Source organism: Salvelinus fontinalis, chromosome 32 (genome assembly GCF_029448725.1).
Source record: "Salvelinus fontinalis isolate EN_2023a chromosome 32, ASM2944872v1, whole genome shotgun sequence".
NCBI lineage: Eukaryota > Metazoa > Chordata > Actinopteri > Salmoniformes > Salmonidae > Salvelinus > Salvelinus fontinalis.
This window is the reverse complement of record NC_074696.1, coordinates 31,046,070-31,066,407: the sequence shown is the minus strand read 5'-3', so window position 1 is coordinate 31,066,407 and position 20,338 is coordinate 31,046,070. Positions and strand designations below refer to the sequence as shown.

The 20,338-nt window shown below is 42.4% G+C and overlaps 1 protein-coding gene across 1 annotated transcript in view; it reads right to left on the bottom strand.

Moving 5' to 3' along the window:
- Nucleotides 1-258: 258 nt before the first annotated feature.
- LOC129831074 (potassium channel subfamily K member 9-like) overlaps nt 259-20,338 on the bottom strand; it is a 40,542-nt gene continuing 20,462 nt past the window's right edge. The window contains exon 2 of the mRNA XM_055894099.1: nt 259-7,106. Coding sequence (XP_055750074.1) covers nt 6,172-7,106 — 935 coding nt within the window. The 3' untranslated portion in view covers nt 259-6,171. The remainder of the gene's footprint in view (nt 7,107-20,338) is intronic.

Genomic DNA, 20,338 nt, shown 5'->3' with positions numbered 1-20,338 from the left:
TGCGGACCGGCTCAGATGGGACAGAGGCAGGTAGTGGTGTGGGGGCTGGTACCGGAACCGGTGCTGGAGACTGGAGGGACTACACATTTCCCTCCAAATGCAGGATGGTTGCCAGCACGCTGTCAATGGCGCTGCCGAGTCGGGAGACACAGTCCTCGTGATGCTGGACTGTCTCTACGATGGTCGACAGCTCTGTCTTTCCTGCTGTCTCCATTTAGGGGTCAGTTATTGTATAATGATTGGAGACAGGCGCAGGAATACGTAATAGGGGGTTTTATTTTCTCCAACCAAACAAAATTGCGAAGTGTAAACCTCTAAATAATGCACAGGACGAGACCCGTATAACAAGCGCACAATAATACGTAGCATGGAAGCCGATACAACAGCACTGGGACTCACAAGACGAACGGACATGGTAACAATAATCTACAAGGACAATGGGGAACAGAGGGCACAGATATACACATACTAATCAAGGGGAATGGGAACCAGGTGTGCGTAATGAGACAAGACAGTCCGGGGTTGGTGGTGATGAATCCAGTTCAGTGACACCTAGAAGGCCGGTGACGTTTACCTCCGGAGCTGGTGAACGGAATGAGCAGCAGTACTGGGGGAATCCGTGACACTCGCTCACATTTATATCCAGTCTAAATCAGATTCCTCTCTGGGACGGTTGCCTCTAGATCATTCTGAATCGTAATGTAGAATTAGATCTTATTTGTCTTGAAGTGTCTTGTATTTTGATCAGTTTAGACGTCGGTGGTCACTCTCTCCGGGCTAGATATGTTCTCTCTCTTCACATGTCCTTAAGCCAACACTAAAATGACTTTTTAAGCCCCATCGTGTATCTGGAAACCTTGAGCAAATATGAGCTTCAGTTTGGGTTAGAGCGTCAAATTAGATGCCAGTCGTATCCCTTCTGGAGGGGGATTCTTAATAAATGCACTATATTCATGAATTCATAACTTCTTCTTGGAGGAAAACCTAATTGCCCCAACAGGTAAGGTTTTGAACTCAATCTTTTAACTGCAATAGTGTATATCTTGGTAAGGAATGAATTTAGAAATGTATGAGTTTATATAATGTTTTTTTTTTTCTTGGCAGCGTACAATGTAGTCTGTCATGGGGTGAATAGTGAATACTGTACTTGGCTACTGTATGTCAGTGGGATGTGGCGACTGTGTTGGGAGCTGACCAATACAGCAGTGTTACAGTCGTGTTATAGTGGGGTTACATTAGTGTGACCAATACAGCAGTGTTACAGTCGTGTTATAGTGAGGTTACATTAGTGTGAGACAAAACACAGACCACAGTCAGAAGGAAGAGTTTGAGGTGTGTACTACCTTGGCTGCTGTTGCTATGGGTGAATAGTGAATACTGCACTGTGCTCTCTCATATAGCATAGGCATATACACTGAGTATACAAAACATTAAGAACAGGCACCTGCCAAATAAAATGTATTATTATTATTATTGAGTGTACAAACATTATCAACACCTGCTCTTTCCATGACATAGACTGACCAGGTGAATTCAGGTGAAAGCTATGATCCCTTAATGATGTCACTTCAATCAGCGTAGATGAAGGGGAGGAGACAGGTTAAAGAAAAAATGTTAAGCTTTGAAACAATTGAGACATGGATTGTGTACGTCTGCCATTCAGAGGGTGAGCAGGCAAGACAAAACATTTCAGCACCGTTGAACGGGGTATGGTAGTAGGTGCCAGGCGCACCGGTTTGTGTCAAGAACTGGAACGCTGCTGGGTTTTACACGCTCAACAGTTTCCTGTGTTTATCAAGAATGGTCCACCAACCAAAGGACATCCAGCCAACTTCACACAACTGTGGGAAGCATTGGAGTCAACATGGGCCAGAATCCCTTTGGACCGCTTTCAACACCTTGTGACCCAACGAATTGTGACCCGACGAATTGAGGCTGTTCTGGGGCAAAAAGAACGGTGTTAGGAAGGTGTTCATAATGGTTGGTATAGTCAGTGTAGCTGACATTTACAGTAGTGTTACAGTTGTAGTGTTGTAGTAGATTTACAGTAGTGTAAGACCAGAGACCAGAGTCAGAAGTCAGAGGGTTTGGGCCGTGTGAGAAGGAGGCTCATAGTTTTTATTCAAGTGGTGTCATGGCTTCACCCAGGTCACCTGACCAGGAAGTCACCACACCAAATCATGCACACCCAAAAATGAAAACATAAACATAAATGGTTGTTTACTCAACAAGTTGCTCTTTCCCATTTATTGAAAAGAGAAAGCCCATACCGCTGCATGTATTGACATCAGGAGTTTTCCAAAACTGTGAAACAAAAATGTCCATTGAGTCAATCTGGTCATTTGTTAAAGCAAATTGATAAAACGTGTCATGTGGAGATGGTATGCATTTAGCATTTTTGTAATGTTAAAATAAACATGGTACATGGCATTTGTTCATCAGACCTAAAAAAATTATATTCTATTGCAAAGGATTATTTTTTTATCTCAAGAAATTAGAGAAATTAATAAACAGTAACATGGAATCATACAAGTAACCCAACAGCCTTCTAGAGTTCATCATGACACATATAGTTGTGCAATATGTGTCTCTTTGTCCCTGTAATAGGAGAACTTGGCACTTTGGACTTCTGGGCAGATAGAGAGCTGGCCGGCACACGGTGATATCTGCCACATTAAGCCTCAGGCATTAGGAGGACATGCAGAATGTAGAAAGAACGGCCAATAACCACCTGAATCCAGAATACTTTCTGTTTCTGTGTGCACAGCTTGGAGGTAAAAAGCCAAATGTATTACTTCGAAAGAGCAGGGATAATTCAACAACTAATATAAATACCACAAGTCAATATCAATGACATTCGTACAATGTGTTTTATATATGTGTTAACAAACATCTGTTATCTGTTGACTCACTCAGCATTTAATCCATGCATGGTAATATGGCACATTTCCTGGCAAGCAAACCCCAGTTACAATTATTGTTTTACTCTCTTGTAAATCATTGTAAGCATTATCATGTTGGCATCACCTCACCATGGTATGATCAGTCATTAAAAGCCAATATTGACTCATAATCAATCAAAATGACTTTAACATTGACTCTCAACCCTTAATATCCATGTGCATGTCCACCATCTATGCCAATAAATTACACATATAGTAGTTTAGCTAAATGTAAGAGTGATTTCTCCACCTATACCCATCATTCACCTCAATAATTCGACAAGCGTAGAACCTGTGGAAGTTCTGCCTAAATAAGTACTTTTTAAGTTGTAAATCAGCCGGCTTGTGTCTGTGTGGTTTGCCGAAAATAAGTAAATTTCTGCTTTGGTTTTGCATTTGTATGAAGTGTACATGAATCCTTAGAGATGGATACATATTTTATAAGGACAATGTTTGATTTATTTCTCAGACATAAAATGTGCCTACAGGTATAGAAACGTTGAAATATAGTTTTTTAAAGGCACATATGCTAAAATGTGTAAAAATGCTAACGCATCTGAGCTGTGGAAAGGCCGTTTTATTCCAAAGGATGAATACTTACAATATATGTACTGTACAGTAGATATAAAGTAGTCTGTATATTTACATATGCATTTCTAGGGTCATCTGAACATTCTAGAACCTTGGATGTTCATGTTTTGTTATTTTCATTTAAGACAGACACTAGGTATGTTTCCATTAACTTGTCCAGGGATTTTTTTGTCGACATAGAAAGTAGATGCAATAATTGTCTGCTAGGGTGCGTTTCCATTTAACTATCTTGTGTCGCTAAAAACAGCTGGACGTAATGACATCACAGCTAAACCACAAAACCTTTTTGCAAAAACCTAGTCTTGAATAAAAATGTATTGGTAGAATTGTTTCCATTACCCATTTAAGCAATTTCAGCATTAATAAATTGGCAACAGCCTGTATGCCCTCTCATCTATCTCTTTCATGTCTCAGGTAGCCCGCGAAAGTCAGCATGGATACTAGAATGCAATAATAGACTAATATGTTCCATAATAATTCTCATGTGCCAACATGTCGCCAAGGTCTATGCACTCCTGTAGATCTGAAATAATTGGATGCGAAACTTGCCAGACAACCATAAAAGCAAGGCGAAGCAATTCGGGCATTCTTGAAAGTCAGAATAATCCTTGTCTTGCAAAGAAAAATTATTTATATAGATTTTTATAAAATAGATGTTGCAAGCAGTATGCATTTAGAATTGTGAAGTGGACCTTTATAGTCAACCTACGTGATGACATCACTTTCCCCACGTACCTTCAAAATTATTCGGCAATCATCGTTTCTTAAAAAAACGTGTTTTCCATCATCATTTGCCGCAACAAATAAAGTTAGACAAAGGAAACATCCTGTCAAACGGATAAAAATGTTGTTGATCTTTAGAAAAATGTCTCCAATATCTGCCGTTTTCATTACACATTGCAACGATTTTTTTGCGACATTTCTTTTGTTTAATTAACCTGTGTCAATGGAAATCTGCCTAATGGTATCCATGGCATTTATCCCTTTGCCCTGTTGCCGACTTAATTGGCACATTTTGTGCTTAACGAATCAATGCCGAGTATTGCATTGCTCCTTCATCTCGTCAATTTTCACCCATTGATAGCCATTTGACTGTCATTAAATTTCAATGTTTTGGATTAAACCCAAGGATAACATCATTGTATACATCTCAAATGCCTGTCATTGTGTTCGTAGGCTGAAGGCGTGTATATATTCTTAGTGACACAATTGAAGTTTGGACTCTTGGATTACACCTGTCATCAACATTAACATTCTTATAGAATAGCAGTGGTACAGTATCCTGACCTGCTCCTCTATGGCTCGATACAGTGAAGATCTGTATGTGTGTGCGCGCGCTCTGAACCCACGCTGGTCTATAGTACAGGAAGCTTCGCTTAGTAAGATGATGCATCTCAATATCCTTTTCCTGGAAAATGTGTACTATTTAAAAAATAAATTGATATGTATTGTTTTGTTTGGCAGGTGCATTCGGATTTCCGGGATATCTTTTCGTGATTTGATTCGGGGACCAGAACCTAAATAGGCTATCCATTCAAAACCTGAGAGCAAAGGTCATTGTACAATTTTTCAGAATGGAAAAAAAATGGAAAAACAAATAAGCTGTTTAGCCTACACTATACATCATTACTTTTAAGTGGCTAAATAAATTAAGTATATTTTTAAATCATTATTATGATTATTTGCTATCAAAATTCAAATAAATTGCAAGGTTATTATTATTTTTTCTCATACATCTATATGCATACCAGTTTCACAAGTACATGCACATAGCAACTTTTTCAAACTGGAAAGCCATAAAACCTTGTTACTCCTTTTCTCATCCTCATATTTTACACAATCTGAAATCCAGAAAGAAAACATCTACAGACACAAACCATAATAATACCAAATCTGCTATTTTAAAAAAAGAAACAAAAATGAAACACTCATTTGATGACTTCTAATGCACATGCTAAGATTGGCAACAATATTTTGGCATGATGTTCTGTAAATAAATCATTTTGCTTTTTTTCCTAGATAGAATTGCTTATAGAAAATAATACCTGATGCTTTTTAAGTCATTTCAAAAGCACTTAACTGCAATCATTTTAAGTTAAGGTGAAACAGGCATACTCACTTTAAAAAAATAGCATTTCTCCATTACAATGCTAAGTGTGCATCATTTGGTACATTGTTACCAAGATCCTATACTATTTTAATGAGCCGGCAATAAGGAAAGTTGTAATAACATCTGATGGTTCTGATTTGTATTTCTCAGATGGGACAATTCCCTGGGACAATAAGTGTCCATGCTTCATGCGTTGAATCCCTCACGAGAAAAACAAACACAATTCATGTCCAAAAGGTTTTCCATTTCTTTCCGAAGCTCCTTCCTCTTCTGTCAATCCCTATGAATCGCTTCAATATATTACATCCTTAGACCAACCAAAAGAAACAAAACAAAAGTTCTAAAATAAGATTTGGTTAGGAGCAACATTGGAGATGCATTGTACTTGTATATAAAAAAGGAAAGCTAGGAGTTGCCTGTGTAGATAGGCCAACCCAGTCTGATGATCTGTTCCATTTCAACGTTTTACCATTTAGGCAAAAACGTTGAAATGCAACATATAGTTCAAAACACTATGATGCACTAGGCTCAGATAGATTTCCTTCTCTTCATGAGTCGGCGATTGTCTGTGAAGCTGTGGAGGCCTGGGGAGACTGAGCTGATGGGCGAGGGGAAGAAGCTGTTCTTTAGGGTGCTGGGAGAGATCTCCTCGATGCGGTACGACACCGAGTGAAAGTACTGGTGGGGGTTCAACTGGGAACTAAAGGAGTTCTGGTGGGAGAAGGCACATTCTATCCCTCCTCCCCCCCCCCCCATCCCTCCCCCTACTCCCATCTCTCCCCCACAGCTACCAAACTCATGTGAGTGGTAGTTCATGCAGGAGCAGACAGATGGCACATCGGTGACCTCGGAGCAGAACTGGCCCTGCGTTTCCCTGCGCCTCCTCCCTGCACCTCCTCCTCTCCCCAGCGTGTCCTCCTGAATGTGGATGATCATGCTGTTTCTGTTCCCCGCCAGCGAGGCCCTCTCCTCTGCGTCTCGCCTCTCGTCCTCACTGTTCATGGTCAGGAACCTCAGCACCACCAGGTTGAGGAAGGCTCCTATGACAGTCAGGCCCACCAGGATGTACATGAAGCTGAAGGCCACGTACAGGGGCCTCCGCTGCAGGGCCCGGTTCTTCTGCAGGGCCACAAAGTCCCCGAAGCCGATGGTAGTCAGTGTGATGAAGCAGTAGTAGTAGCTCTGGAAGAAGCTCCAGTCCTCGTAGTGGGAGAAGGCGGCCGCCCCGATGCACAGCGTCCCGATGCAGGAAAAGAACCCCACCGTCACCATGTTCTCCATGGAAACATCGGTGATGTGCATGCCACAGCACTTCTTGATGCGCTTCAGGAGGGACTTGACAAAGGTGTTCATCCTCTCGCCCAGGCTCTGGAACATGACCAGGGTCAGGGGTATCCCCAGGACGGCATAGAACATGCAGAAGGCCTTCCCCGCGTCTGTGCCGGGAGCTGCATGGCCATAACCTGCAGGGAGACAACAGACCACAGTCACCAGGATGTAATAGTACAGCAGCATGGTAGAACAGCATGGTCATACCCTGCAGGGGAGAGAAGACACAGACAGTGATCAGGACCTAACATCTATGGTATAGTAGTATGGCAATAACCTGAAAGAGAGACAACAAACCAGAAACCGGGACCAGTATGTTACAGCGATGGCTGGATAGCTGCCAGGGTTGGGCTCAATTCACTTTTCAATTCAGTACATTCAGCAAGTCAAATAGCTCATTCATTTCCTCAATTGATTGAATTAAAAATAGAACCCAGCCCCACCAAGCCACTTATCATCAACTCAACTGTCCCAGTTGGCTTTTAGATTTGTTTACAGATAGTACCCAGCGAAAAATCCCCAAAGCATCCTGATGTCCCTCTGCCAAGATGGCTATTGAATAAGAGCTGAGCTCCACAGACAGGGCCGGTATTGAATAAGAGGGCAGCACAGAAATGGGTCCAGTCACTCATCTGAGTACGGCCCAATGATTATAAGGTTGTCCAATTAGTGGGAACTTTCCTCTCCCAGTCCTGTGAGCTGCAGGGAAGTGTGGGAAATGTAGGAGTTATTGGATGAGGAAGGAGTCGTACAGGAGCCAATAAGGCTTTTAGAATAATTCAACTTTATCTTTAGGCTTGCAGTTGCTGACTCAAAGACACACACTCACGTGTGCACACACACTCACGTGTGCACACACACACACACACACACACACACACACACACACACACACACACACACACACACACACACACACACACACACACACACACACACACACATACTGTAAACCCAACCTGTGCTCATAACTAAAAAGATAATAATTGTGTTGTTGATCGTCCAGATATGGAATATGATTAGATCTAACACAGATGTAGGGTAGGCTATACATGCTTTACTATACAGTACAGTACAGTATATGAGTGGTTTTGAATATGAAAGGCAATGCTGAGAATACATGTTCCATTTCCGTAATCCATTTCTGCTGTATCCCTAACAGACATAGTATGTAGGTCTAACTCACAACAACCGAAGCTGTAGCCAAATAACACCCACCATTCTTTTCCATGGAAACAACTGTTTTGACAAAGATACATTACTCTCCTACTATTTTTCACAGACCCGTTGTAACCTGAACTAGTCCATTGGCCTTTGTGTTTCTTTACTATTGATTTCATACATTCCCTGATGGGCATCCACCCACTCAAGCACGTGAGGAATGATTCTATTTATAGGCTCAGGACTAGATCTATCTGATTTGTAGCAAGCAGGGAATGGGATTTTATGTGCATATAAAGTGTGCCCCCGTGACCCAATATGCTTTACTCCTGCAGCTTCTCTGGACTAGATTAAGTAGGTAGCAGATTCGGGCACACAGTTCACAGTGTGCATTGTATTTAGACTTATTTAGCAAGCAAATGGAAGGGAAAACTGATTTGAAGGTCTACGCTACCTAATACACAGAGCCTTCAGAAAGTATTCACACCCCTTGACTTTTCCACATTTTGTTGTGTTACAGCCTGAATTTAAAATGGATTAAATTGAGATTGTGTCACTGATCCACACACAATACCACATACTGTCAATGTGGAATTATGTTTTTAGAAATGTTTACAAATTAATTTAAAAAATGAAAAGCTGAAATGTCTTGCGTCAATAAATATTCAACCACAAAGACCAGGAAGGTTTTTTGATGTCTCGCAAAGAAGGGCACCTATTGGTAGGTCGTTAAGAAAAAATGTGGAGATTGAATATCCCTTTGAGCATGGTGAAGCTATTATTAATTACACTTTGGGTGGTGTATCAATACACCCAGTCACTACAAAGATAAAGGTGTCCATCCTAACTCAGTAGCCGGAGAGAAAGGAAATCGCTCTGGGATTTCCCCATGAGGCCAATGGTGACTTTAAACAGTTACAGAGTTTAATGGCTGCGATAGGAGAAAACTGAGGATGCATCAACAACATTTTAGTTACTCCACAATACTAACCTAAATGACAAAGGAAATAGAAGAAAGCCTGTACAGAATGAAAATATTCCAAAACATGCCTCCGGTTTGCAATTAGGCACTATAGTAAAACTGCAACAAATGTGGCAAAGAAATTCACTTTATGTCCTGAATACAAAGTTTTATGTTTGGGGTAAATGTCTAGCAATGATCAACAACCATTTAAAAAATAATTTTAAAGAGAATAATGTGCAAATATTGTACAAAGTTCTTAGAGACTTACCCAGAAAGGCTCACAGTTCTAATCGCTTCAAATGGTGATTCTAACCCGGACTCAGGAGTGTGAATATGTATGTAAATAAGACATTTCTGTATTTCATTTTCAATACTTTTTCAAACATTTCTAAAAACATGTTTTCACTTTGTCATTATGGGGCATTGTGTGTAGATGGCTGAGAAAAAAAGTCCTAATCCATTTTGAATTCAGGCTGTAACACAATAAAATGTGGAATAAGACAAGGGGTATGAATACTTTCTGAAGGCAATGTCTCTCATCAGATACAAAATTTTGAACTGTCTGCCCCCAACATGAGAAACCAAACATGATAATTTACAATGAATGTACACATATATAAAACGAAGGTCCGGCTTCCAGATTAAGCCTACTCCTGCACTAAAGCTCCATTCGTTGCCCTTCTGCAACAAAATGCCTTGTGTGATATATACAAATGATTAAGTATGTTGTTCCACGAGGTGAAAAGTTTAGCACTATGAAGATATCCAAAAATGTTACGCTGAAAAATGGTGTAACGGCAGCTATGACTGTGCCTTCATTCATATGTTTATTTATTCATGTTCCTACCCCAGTCCTCTCAGTGATACAGTAGACATGTGGTATTCATAAAATGAATGAACTGCATTATTAACCCAGAGCCTGGTACACTGTTCTGTCTGAACAAATGAAACACAGTTATTCTATCAGACTGATTCTCATATTCCTCCTCGAAGTTTCTTAAAAGTGTATGTCAAAGTTCTCCAAGCAGCCACCAAAAGAGTTGGATGGCTCACTTGCATCTGATAACGGAAAGGTGCAAATCTCACATTGTCAGTAGGAATCTGTCTTGCTCTGTTTTGCACCACATCAGTGAACCTCCACAGCTCGGTCTATCTCTCAACACAGACAGAGAGATGACTGAAAGTGTTGTTGAACACCTGCCAACTAGGATGTAGATCAGTTACAGTGTATGGCGGTGTGTTGATGCTGATAGTAGAAGTGTGATATTCATTCAAATACAACGAGGGCCCCAATCACAACACTGATACGGCCATATTACTCAGTTCCAGCAGCATTTACGTCGACGTCTCTAGCTTCAAAAGTCCATGAGAACCACCTTTGTTACAGCAGCTAGCTATTAGATGTTACTAGAGATAATCTGTGTACACTCCATCCCCTTGCTGTGCTGCTCCCCTTGCCAGTGTTTATTCATCACCTTTAGATGGATGTTATTGATTTTATCACCCTCATCTTCATCAGCTCTGTGTTCTGTCTTTCAATCAAGTTGGGAGAGAAAACACCTTCTAAGTGATTACATGGATTTTCTGAGACCAAACTGAGAGCCAAAACCAACACAAGTTGTTTGGGCATTACCAGGAGGATTGTGAGGATGTTCTTAACAGAATTGCTTCATAACATTTCATTGCAACTATAAAGACAGGAGCTAGCTAGATAACGTTATTCATAGCCTATTCATGGTGTTTTTTTTAAAAGTGAAACATCTCTGGATGGGTCTTTCCAGCTATTACATCGTGTACACCTTCTAACAGCAGCAAACAGCTGTCTTTGTTCCCTCTTGCACATTCAACAGCCTAATTCATATTGATTTTAATGGCTCAAATTATTCCTGGGGAGTAATCAGGTGGTAATGAGTTACATTGGCAGACAGACATGACGATGAATGGATAAATCCTATTTGATTTATGGCACTACTTTATGACTCTGCTGAAATTGGCTCAACACCGTCCACTAGGCTATGGAGTAACACGTGTGTCTGATACGTGCGTCTGATACTGTACTCTTACATAACCGAACCATCAAAGCTGTCCCATTTAGTACAAAGGCATGTATTAGATATTGATACAATCATCTTTACCGCTTCAGACACTGTGTGTGTGTGTGTGTGTGTGTGTGTGTGTGTGTGTGTGTGTGTGTGTGTGTGTGTGTGTGTGTGTGTGTGTGTGTGTGTGTGTGTGTGTGTGTGTGTGTGTGTGTGTGTGTGTGTGTGTGTGTGTGTCCACTTTGCTCCTTCAGAAACAAGTACCTCTGTCTCACTCAGTTCCACACAGAGTATCTGGCATCAAACCTCACGTCCTCTGTACTCAGTCTCGCAAAGAGAGAAGGGATAAGGGCCTAGACACATTGCTAAGCTGACAGGATGCACTTCTCTAATGTACAGTATAAATCTTTAATTAAGACGTTAAGAAACCCACTGACCCCAGAACTACTGTTACCAATGTCCTTGAACAGATTCAACCATAATTGGGGAGAGATTGGACATGTAGCTTTTCTGCGTTTCTCTCGGTGTTAGAGTCTGAGCTTTAACAGTAAGACATCAACTCCTGCTACTGACTAGAGGAACAAATAAGACAAATGTATGCTCCTTCCCTCTGTCCTTGCACATCGTTTGAAGGCATTTGTTTCTATAATAACAGTTATGTACAACCATGCTGTTGTGCTTTCCTAATAAACGAGTGCATCTGTAAATATAGCGTACAGTAAAATATTGTCTCATTTTGCAAGATTGTCAGACCAGAGGGATGGTTGTCTAATTGTTGTAGTAATGACTTGGTTCATAGAGAATACACTGTCTTCTATAAGCTGGCCTGATAAAGTGCCTGTTTGATGTTGGATACTTGGTTTTGTGTTGCTGTGTTGGACTCTGTGATTGGATACTTGGTTTTGTGTTGCTGTGTTGGACTCTGTGATTGGATACTTGGTTTTGTGTTGCTGTGTTGGACTCTGTGATTGGATACTTGGTTTTGTGTTGCTGTGTTGGACTCTGTGATTGGATACTTGGTTTTGTGTTGCTGTGTTGGACTCTGTGATTGGATACTTGGTTTTGTGTTGCTGTGTTGGTCTCTGTGATTGGATACTTGGTTTTGTGTTGCTGTGTTGGACTCTGTGATTGGATGCTTTGTGTTTTGTATTAGTGCTAGACTCTGATTGGAGACTTGCTGGACTAATTTGTTTGTCCTGCTATAACCACTCCATTACCAGTTGTTGTCAAGGGAACCAACACATTTAATCTGCTGAGCAGAGACCTGTGTGTCTATGTGTGTCTGTGTGGGTGGGTGTGGGTGGGTGTGGGTGGGTGCCTGAGTACGTGGGTGTTTGTATGTGTTTATAGATGTGTACAGTGATGCACTTGACTATACAATTGCTGAATGCTCCCCTGGGCCTTTATATTTAGCAATTTAACATGGCACTTACAAGACTGCTATACAAATCCATACACACTATGTTGGTCAAGTCAAAGCGTGTGATGCATCTTTGATATCAGCAGGATTATCCAATTTAAACATCATGGTGCTAATCCTGTATCTCCTCATCTTTGCTCAAATATTTCAAGGCAAGATAATCAAATCAAATCAAATGGTATTGGTCGCACACATATATTTAGCAGATGTTATTGCAGGTGTATTGTAATGCTTGTGTTACTACCTCTAACAGTCAAACAATTCACAACAATACACACAGATCTAAAAGTAAAAGAACAGAATTAAGAAATCTATAAATATTAAGATGAACAATGTCGAGTCCGGAGTATATACAGTACCAGTCAAAAGATTGGATTCATTCCATTTTTTTTTTTTACTATTTTCTACATTGTAGAATAATAGTGAAGACATCAGAACTATGAAATAACATAATCATGTAGTAACCAAAAATGGTATAATTGAGATTATTCAAAGTAGCCACCCCTTGCCTTGATGACAGCTTTGCACACTCTTGGCATTCTCTCAACCAGCTTCATGAGGCAGTCACCTGGAATGCATTTCAGGTGCATTACTTTAAGACATGAAGGTCAGTCAATCCGGAAAATTGACTGTTTCTTCAAGAGCAGTCGCAAAAACCATCAAGTGCTATGATGAAACTGGCTCTCATGAGGACCACCACAGGAATGGAAGACCCAAAGGTACCTCTGCTGCAGAGGATAAGTTCATTAGAGTTAACTGCACCTCAGATTGCAGCCCAAATAAATGCTTCACAGAGTTCAAGTACCAGACAATTCTCAACATCAACTGTTCAGAGGAAACTGCGTGAATCAGACCATCATGGTTGAATTGCTCCAAAGAAACCACTACTAAAGGGCACCAATAATAAGAAGAGACTTGTGGCGGTGCTTTGCTGGTGACACCGTCTGTGATTTATATAGATTTTGAGGCACCCTTAACAGGCATGGCTAACACAGCATTCTGCAGCGATACTCCATCCCATCTGGTTTGCGCTTAGTGGGACTATCATTTGTTTTTCAACAGGACAGTGACCCAAAACACACCCCCAGGCTGTGTAAGGGCTATTTGACCAAGAAGGAGAGTGATGAAGTGCTGATGAGTTGGACTGCAGGGTGAAGGAAAAGTAGCCAACAAGTGCTCAGCATATGTGGGAACTCCTTCAAGGCTGTTGGAAAAGCATTCCAGGTGAAGCTGGTTGAGAGAATGCCAAGAGTGTGCAAAGCTGTCATCAAAGAAAGGGTGGCTACTTCGAAGAATCTCAAATATAAAACATAATTTGTTTAACACTGTTTTGGTTACTACATGAATCCATATGTGTTATTTCATAGTTTTGATGTCTTCACTATTATTCTACAATAGAAAATAGTAAAAAAATAAGAAAAACCCTGGAATAAGTAGGTGTGCCCAAACTTTGGGCTGGTACTGTATATATATACTGTATGTGATGGGAAGTATAGACAGTATGGATAGTATGTGGATAGAATATTTTGTATATCTGTAGAATACGTAGTATAGAATAGTATACAACAACAGTTGAATAGGATGGCATCGACTAGAATACAGTATATACATATTAAATGAGTAAAGCAGTATGTAAACATTATTACAGTGACCAGTGATTCCATGTCTATGTACATGGGGCAGCAGCCTCTAAGGTGCAGGGTTGAGTAACCGGGTGGTAGCCGGCTAGTGAATGCTATTTAACAGTCTGATGGCCTTGAGATATACGCTGTTTTTCAGTCTCTACTGTACTGTACTGACCTCACCTTCTGGATGGTAGCGGGGTGAACAGGCCGTGGCACAGGTGGTTGTCGTCCTTGATTATCTTTTTGGCCTTCCTGTGACATCGGGAGCTATAGGTGTCCTGGGGTTCAGGCACGGTGATGCGTTGGGCAGACCGCACGACCCTCTGGAGAGCCCTGCGGTTGCTGGCAGTGCAGTTGCTGTACCAGGCGGTGATACAGCCTGACAGGATGCTCTCAATGGTGCATCTGTAAAAGTTTGTTTGGGTCTTAGGGGCCAAGCAAAATTTCTTCAGCCTCCTGAGGTTGAAGAGGCACTCTTGTGCCTTCCTCACCACACTGTCTGTGTGGGTGGACCATTTCAGATTGTCAGTGATGTGTACGGCGAGGAACTTTAAGCTTTTCACCTTCTCCACCTTCTCCACCCTGTCAATATGGATGGGGGCGTGTTCCCTCTGCTGTCTCCTGTCCACAATTAGCTCCTTCATTTTGATGACGTTGAGGGAGAGGTTATTTTTCTGGCAACACTCTGCCAGGGCCCTCGCCTCTTCCCTGGAGGCTGTCTCGTCATTGTTGGTAATCAGACCTACTACTCATGTGTCGTTTGTAAACATGATGATTGCGTTGGCCACGCAGTCATGGGTGAACATGGAGTACAGGAGGGGTTGCCCTCATTATTAAACTCTGGGCCCTGGGTTCAGACCCAGGGCCCAGAGTTTAATAATGAGCTTGGAGGGTACTATGGGGTGGAAGGCTGAGAGTTAGGCAATGAACATAAGTATTCCTCTTGTCCTCTTGTCTGTGGACCTATTTGGGCGGTATGCAAATTGAAGTGGGTCTAGAGAATACAAAACCCAGCACAGTGCTACTCATAACACCTCTCATACTGAGGTGTTGGTGAACCTGCTCTCCATGTCATTCCTAGCCATATAAAATGTCTTGTAATGTATGCACGCATGACTGTAAGTCACTTTGAATAAAAGTGCCTACTATCGAGGCCCCTCGCTGGTGTGCAGAGAAGGGTTAATTACTTGAGGAGTTGATAAAACTGATGTATCTTAGCTTGTCTGTTCTGGGAGGTTAATCCACCTCACATTATTCCAGTGGCCCGGAGACATTAATTGCCTGTGAGCCATGGAATTATAATGAAGGTCAGGACAGGAGAGTTGGACTGCAGGATAGGAGGTGGAGCAGTAGTTAGACTGCACAACACCTTGTGGATCTCTTTCTGAGGACCTGTCACCAGTCGCCACACTGACAAGAGCTAACTAACTATGAGCTAACTGCACTCCAGAACAGCATGTGCAGAGAAGACACTCAAACACTCCCTCCACGACTCTGGACGGCTCTATGTTGACACAACGGCCCAGAATGAAGTATCCTTAAATCACCATAGGAAACTTTCATTTCTGTTTGTTTGTAGTTCTGGAGAACCTGAGAGAGAGGTAGAGAGGAAAGCCAATGGAGATGAACTGAATGACATGAAATATCTCAATGGCAAAATAGTATCAATAGCCCCTCATTGCAATTGCTGTTGCTTGATATGGCAAGTTCAGTATGTGTAGTCTATAGTAGACTAATGCTTTGTGAAGGATGAAGCCAACGCTTGGAAGTATTTGTTTAATAGATTTATAGTTTCTCTATGATGAAAGTACAAAAACAATATCTGTCATCTCAGTTTACAGAAAACTTCCCACACACACTCTCAAACACAAACCAATATGTAGGGACGTACACACACAGTCGAGTGCGCACACAAACACACTCATACACACACACACACACACACCAGGCTGTTAAGATATATACAGTATTACCTGCCGTTCAAACATCAAATTTGATCAAATCTTATTAGATAACCTTCTTGTCTACACCCACTCACCCACTCTACCTTTCTGCCCTACATCTCCTGTGAGGCACACACACACACACACACACACACACACACACACACACACACACACACACACACACACACACACACACACACACACACACACACACACACACACACACACACACACACACACACACACACTTGTCTCATTGAAAACACAGGGGTTGGGTAGGTTATTATATTACAGCATTAAAGGACAGGTGACTCATTCGTCCCTTAACAACAACAAAGGAAAGAAAGACTTATAATGATGTTTTACTCATTTCCACCGTCTGAACACATGCTGGGAGCAGCAGGCTTTGAAGTGTTTGGTCTGAGGCATGATTTGTTTGTCTTTCTCTTGCTGGGTGTCTGGTGCTCCTAGACTGATGCCAGAAGGGCCACCCTGAGTTACTGAAGAAACACACAAACGAACATGTTGGGGTGTGAGGTGTCGCAGATGGTTCAGCACAGCACTTGGTACTAGGAGAGACAAATTCTGGGAACTTTCAATAAATTCCCTGGTTTTCCAGAAATTATGTTTGGAGGATTCTGGATTTCCTGCTTATTCCCTCCTGATTCCGGGAATCTTCCAACCGGGATAACCATGGAATTTATTGAACGTCTTCGGAGGTTTGCAAGCCAACTCAGCACTAATACAAAGTTCACAGCAGGATATTGAAGAGAAGAGGTATTAGGATAGAGGAGGAGAGGGGAAGGAGCAGGGCAATGATGTAGTGCATATCTCTGTTTTACGTATATTCAGCATATACTGGAGTTCTGTTCATTAGGTTTATCATTGTTGTCTTTTCATGCAAATATACCCCAACACCTTCAAAGTTATCGTTGAAATATGTGTGCAAGGGGACCAGTAATTCACTTCTACAAACAGTAGTGCTTGTTTCAATGTTTACCGATCAAAGACCAAGGTGGAGCTACTGCCATTACTGCTTACACCTGCCAAGGGTAACGCCCCTTTATCCTTCTCAAGGTGAGTGAGTGGACAAAACTGTGAAAATGAGTCTAAATTATAAGAAACTATCAAATAAACCGATACCGAAGCTATTTACAGAAACAGCTACACAGACAATTATAATGTTCAGCAATAACAGAGTTGGTGTGGTTAAGTATTGATGCTATTTAACCAGTGTGGTTGAGTATTGCTTTTATGGAGGTTTACTCAACCTCCATAAAAGCAATACTCAACCACACTGGTTAAATACCATCAATACTTAACCACACCAACTCGATGTGGATGTCAATCATATAAAGGTCAGTAATTTGTGCTATAGTCACAGTGGCGTATACGTTATTCGTAAAAAAAATCTTGGGCCAAAATAACATTATAGATTATTATTCTGAGGCGAATTCCATATTGGATTTCAGATTCCGATGAGAAGCATTTGAGTGAGAATACTCTCTCTCTTCCTCTGTCTATTACATTCTCATTCAACTCACTCACTCACTCACTCACTCACTCACTCACTCACTATCTCACTCATAAACACATACTCACTCACTCACTCTCTCTCTCTCCTTCACTCACTCACTCATTCACTATCTCACTCATAAATACACACTAAATCACTCACTCTCTCTCTCCTTCCCTCAATCACTCACTCACTCTCTCTCTCCTTCACTCAGTCACTCACTCACTCACTCAGTCACTCACTCACTCACTCATAAACACACACTCACTGGTGCTGTCATTTAACACAGTGATCTCAGAAGCCAGGGTGGTACCTCCTCCAGGATTGTAAACCACCTTTCCTAGAAACATGTCAGGCCAGACTGGAACACTGTGAATTATTGTGTACTTCCTCATCCCCTCCAGCCTCCACTGAGTTAGTACTGTAGATGACGTAGTGGCCCAGTCTGTGACATAGTGCCCTCCTCTGACTCCCTAGTGCCTCTACTCTGCTGCTCAGCTGATTGGTTGCACATAGAGCCACCATGTCTCCTACTGTGCCATCTTCAGCTCTGATTAACAGACATGGAGCCAGAGACAAGGGAAATGAGTAGAGCTCTGCTCTGTGGAATATTACCAACTTATCAGAGCTCTCCCTGTGTGTGTGTGTGTGTGTGTGTGTGTGTGTGTGTGTGTGTGTGTGTGTGTGTGTGTGTGTGTGTGGTGTGTGTGTGTGTGTGTGTGTGTGTTGTGTGTGTGTGTGTGTGTGTGTGTGTGTGTGTGTGTGTGTGTGTGTGTGTGTGTGTGTGTGTGTTCTCTCTTCTCTCCCCCCTCTCTATCTCTGTACCTAGCCTGCCTCCCAGTACCAGTTGTCGCTGTGGAAGGTCTACAGGTCTATTGATGCTCAGTGCCCAGCACCACACTAAGGTTGTTAAGTGCTGCTAAGCAACATGAGGTTGGTGGCACCTTAATTGGGGAGGACGGGCTTGTGGTAATGGCTGGAGCGGAATCAGTGGAATGGTATCAAATACATCAAACTCATGGTTTTGATGTGTTTGATGACATTCCATTAGCTCCTTTCCAGCCATTATTATGAGCCGTCCTCCCCTCTGCAGCCTCCACACAGTACTCGCTGACCCCCGCCATGCCCCTCGCCTCCCTTTCCACTCGTAATGAGGAGCTACTGCATGGAGCCTTAGTCAGTAGTTAACCTTTCATCATACAATGACCTGACATAACATACAGGTTGTGTACCTTCTTTTCTTCTCTTGGTAACTAGTCCGATGCTGACAGGTTGTAGTGTTATAAAGGTATTGGTATGATAAATCTTCTGTTGGTAACTAGTCTGATGCTGACAGGTTGGCGCCCCCCTCGGGTTCGTGCCGTGGGGGAGATCTTCGTGGGCAATAATCAGCCTTGCGTCAGAATAGTAAGTTGATGGTTGAAGATATCCCTCTAGTGGTGTGGGGGCTGTGTTTTAGCAAAGTGGGTGGGGTTATATCCTGCCTGTTTGGCCCTGTCTGAGGATATCATCGGACGGGGCCACAGTGTCTCCCAACCCTCCTGTCTCAGCCTCCAGTATTTATGCTGCAATAGGGGCTAGGGTGGCCTGTGTGAATTTAAGTATGCTCTCTCTAATTCTCTCTCTCTCTCTCTCTCTCTCTCTCTCTCTCTCTCTCTCTCCTCTCCATCTCCAATCTCTCTCTCTCTCTTCTCATCATCCTCTCTCTCTCTCTCTCTCTCATCACTCTCTCTCTCTCATCTCTCTCTCTCTCTCTTTCTCCCTCTCTGTCTCTGTCTCTGTCTCTGTCTCTGTCTCTGTCTCTGTCTCTGTCTCTGTCTCTGCTCTCTGTCTCTGTCTCTGTCTGTCTCTCTCTGTCTCTCTGTCTCTCTGTCTCGTCTGTCTGTCTCTTGTCTCGTCTCTCTGTCTCTCTGTCTCTCTGTCTCTCTGTCTCTCTGGCTCTCTCAGTCTCTCTGTCTCTCCTGTCTCTCTGTCTCTCTGTCTCTCTGTCTCTCTGTCTCTCTGTCTCTCTGTCTCTCTCTCTCTGTCTCTCTCTCTCTCTCCGTCTCTCTCTCTCTCCTCTCTCTCTCTCTCTCTCCTCTCTCTCTCTCTCTCTCTCCTCTCTCTCTCTCTCTCTCTCTCTCTCTCTCTCTCTCCCTCTCCTCTCTCTCTCTCTCTCTCTCCTCTCACTCTCTCTCTCTCTCTCTCAGCTCTCTCTCTCTCTCTCTCTCTCTCTCTCTCTCTCTCTCTCTCTCTCTCTCTCCCTCTTTCTCCCTCTTTCTCTTTCTCTTTCTCTTCTCTCGGAGGACCTGAGCCCTAGGACCATGCCTCAGGACTACCAGGTCTGATGACACCTGGCTGTCCCCAGTCCACCTGGTTGTGCTGCTGCTCCAGTTTCAACTGTTCTGCCTGCGGCTATGGAACCCTGACCTGTTCACCGGACGTGCTACCTTGTCCCAGACCTGCTGTTTTCAACTCTCTAGAAACAGCAGGTGCGGTAGAGATACTCTAAATGATCGGCTATGAAAAGCCAACTGACATTTACTCATGAGATGCTGACCTGTTGCACCCTCTACAACCACTGTGATTATTATTATTTGACCCTGCTGGTCATCTATGAACATTTGAACATCTTGGCCATGTTCTGTTATAATTTCCACCCGGAACAGCCAAAAGAAGACTGGCCACCCCTCATAGCCTGGTTCCTCTCTAGGTT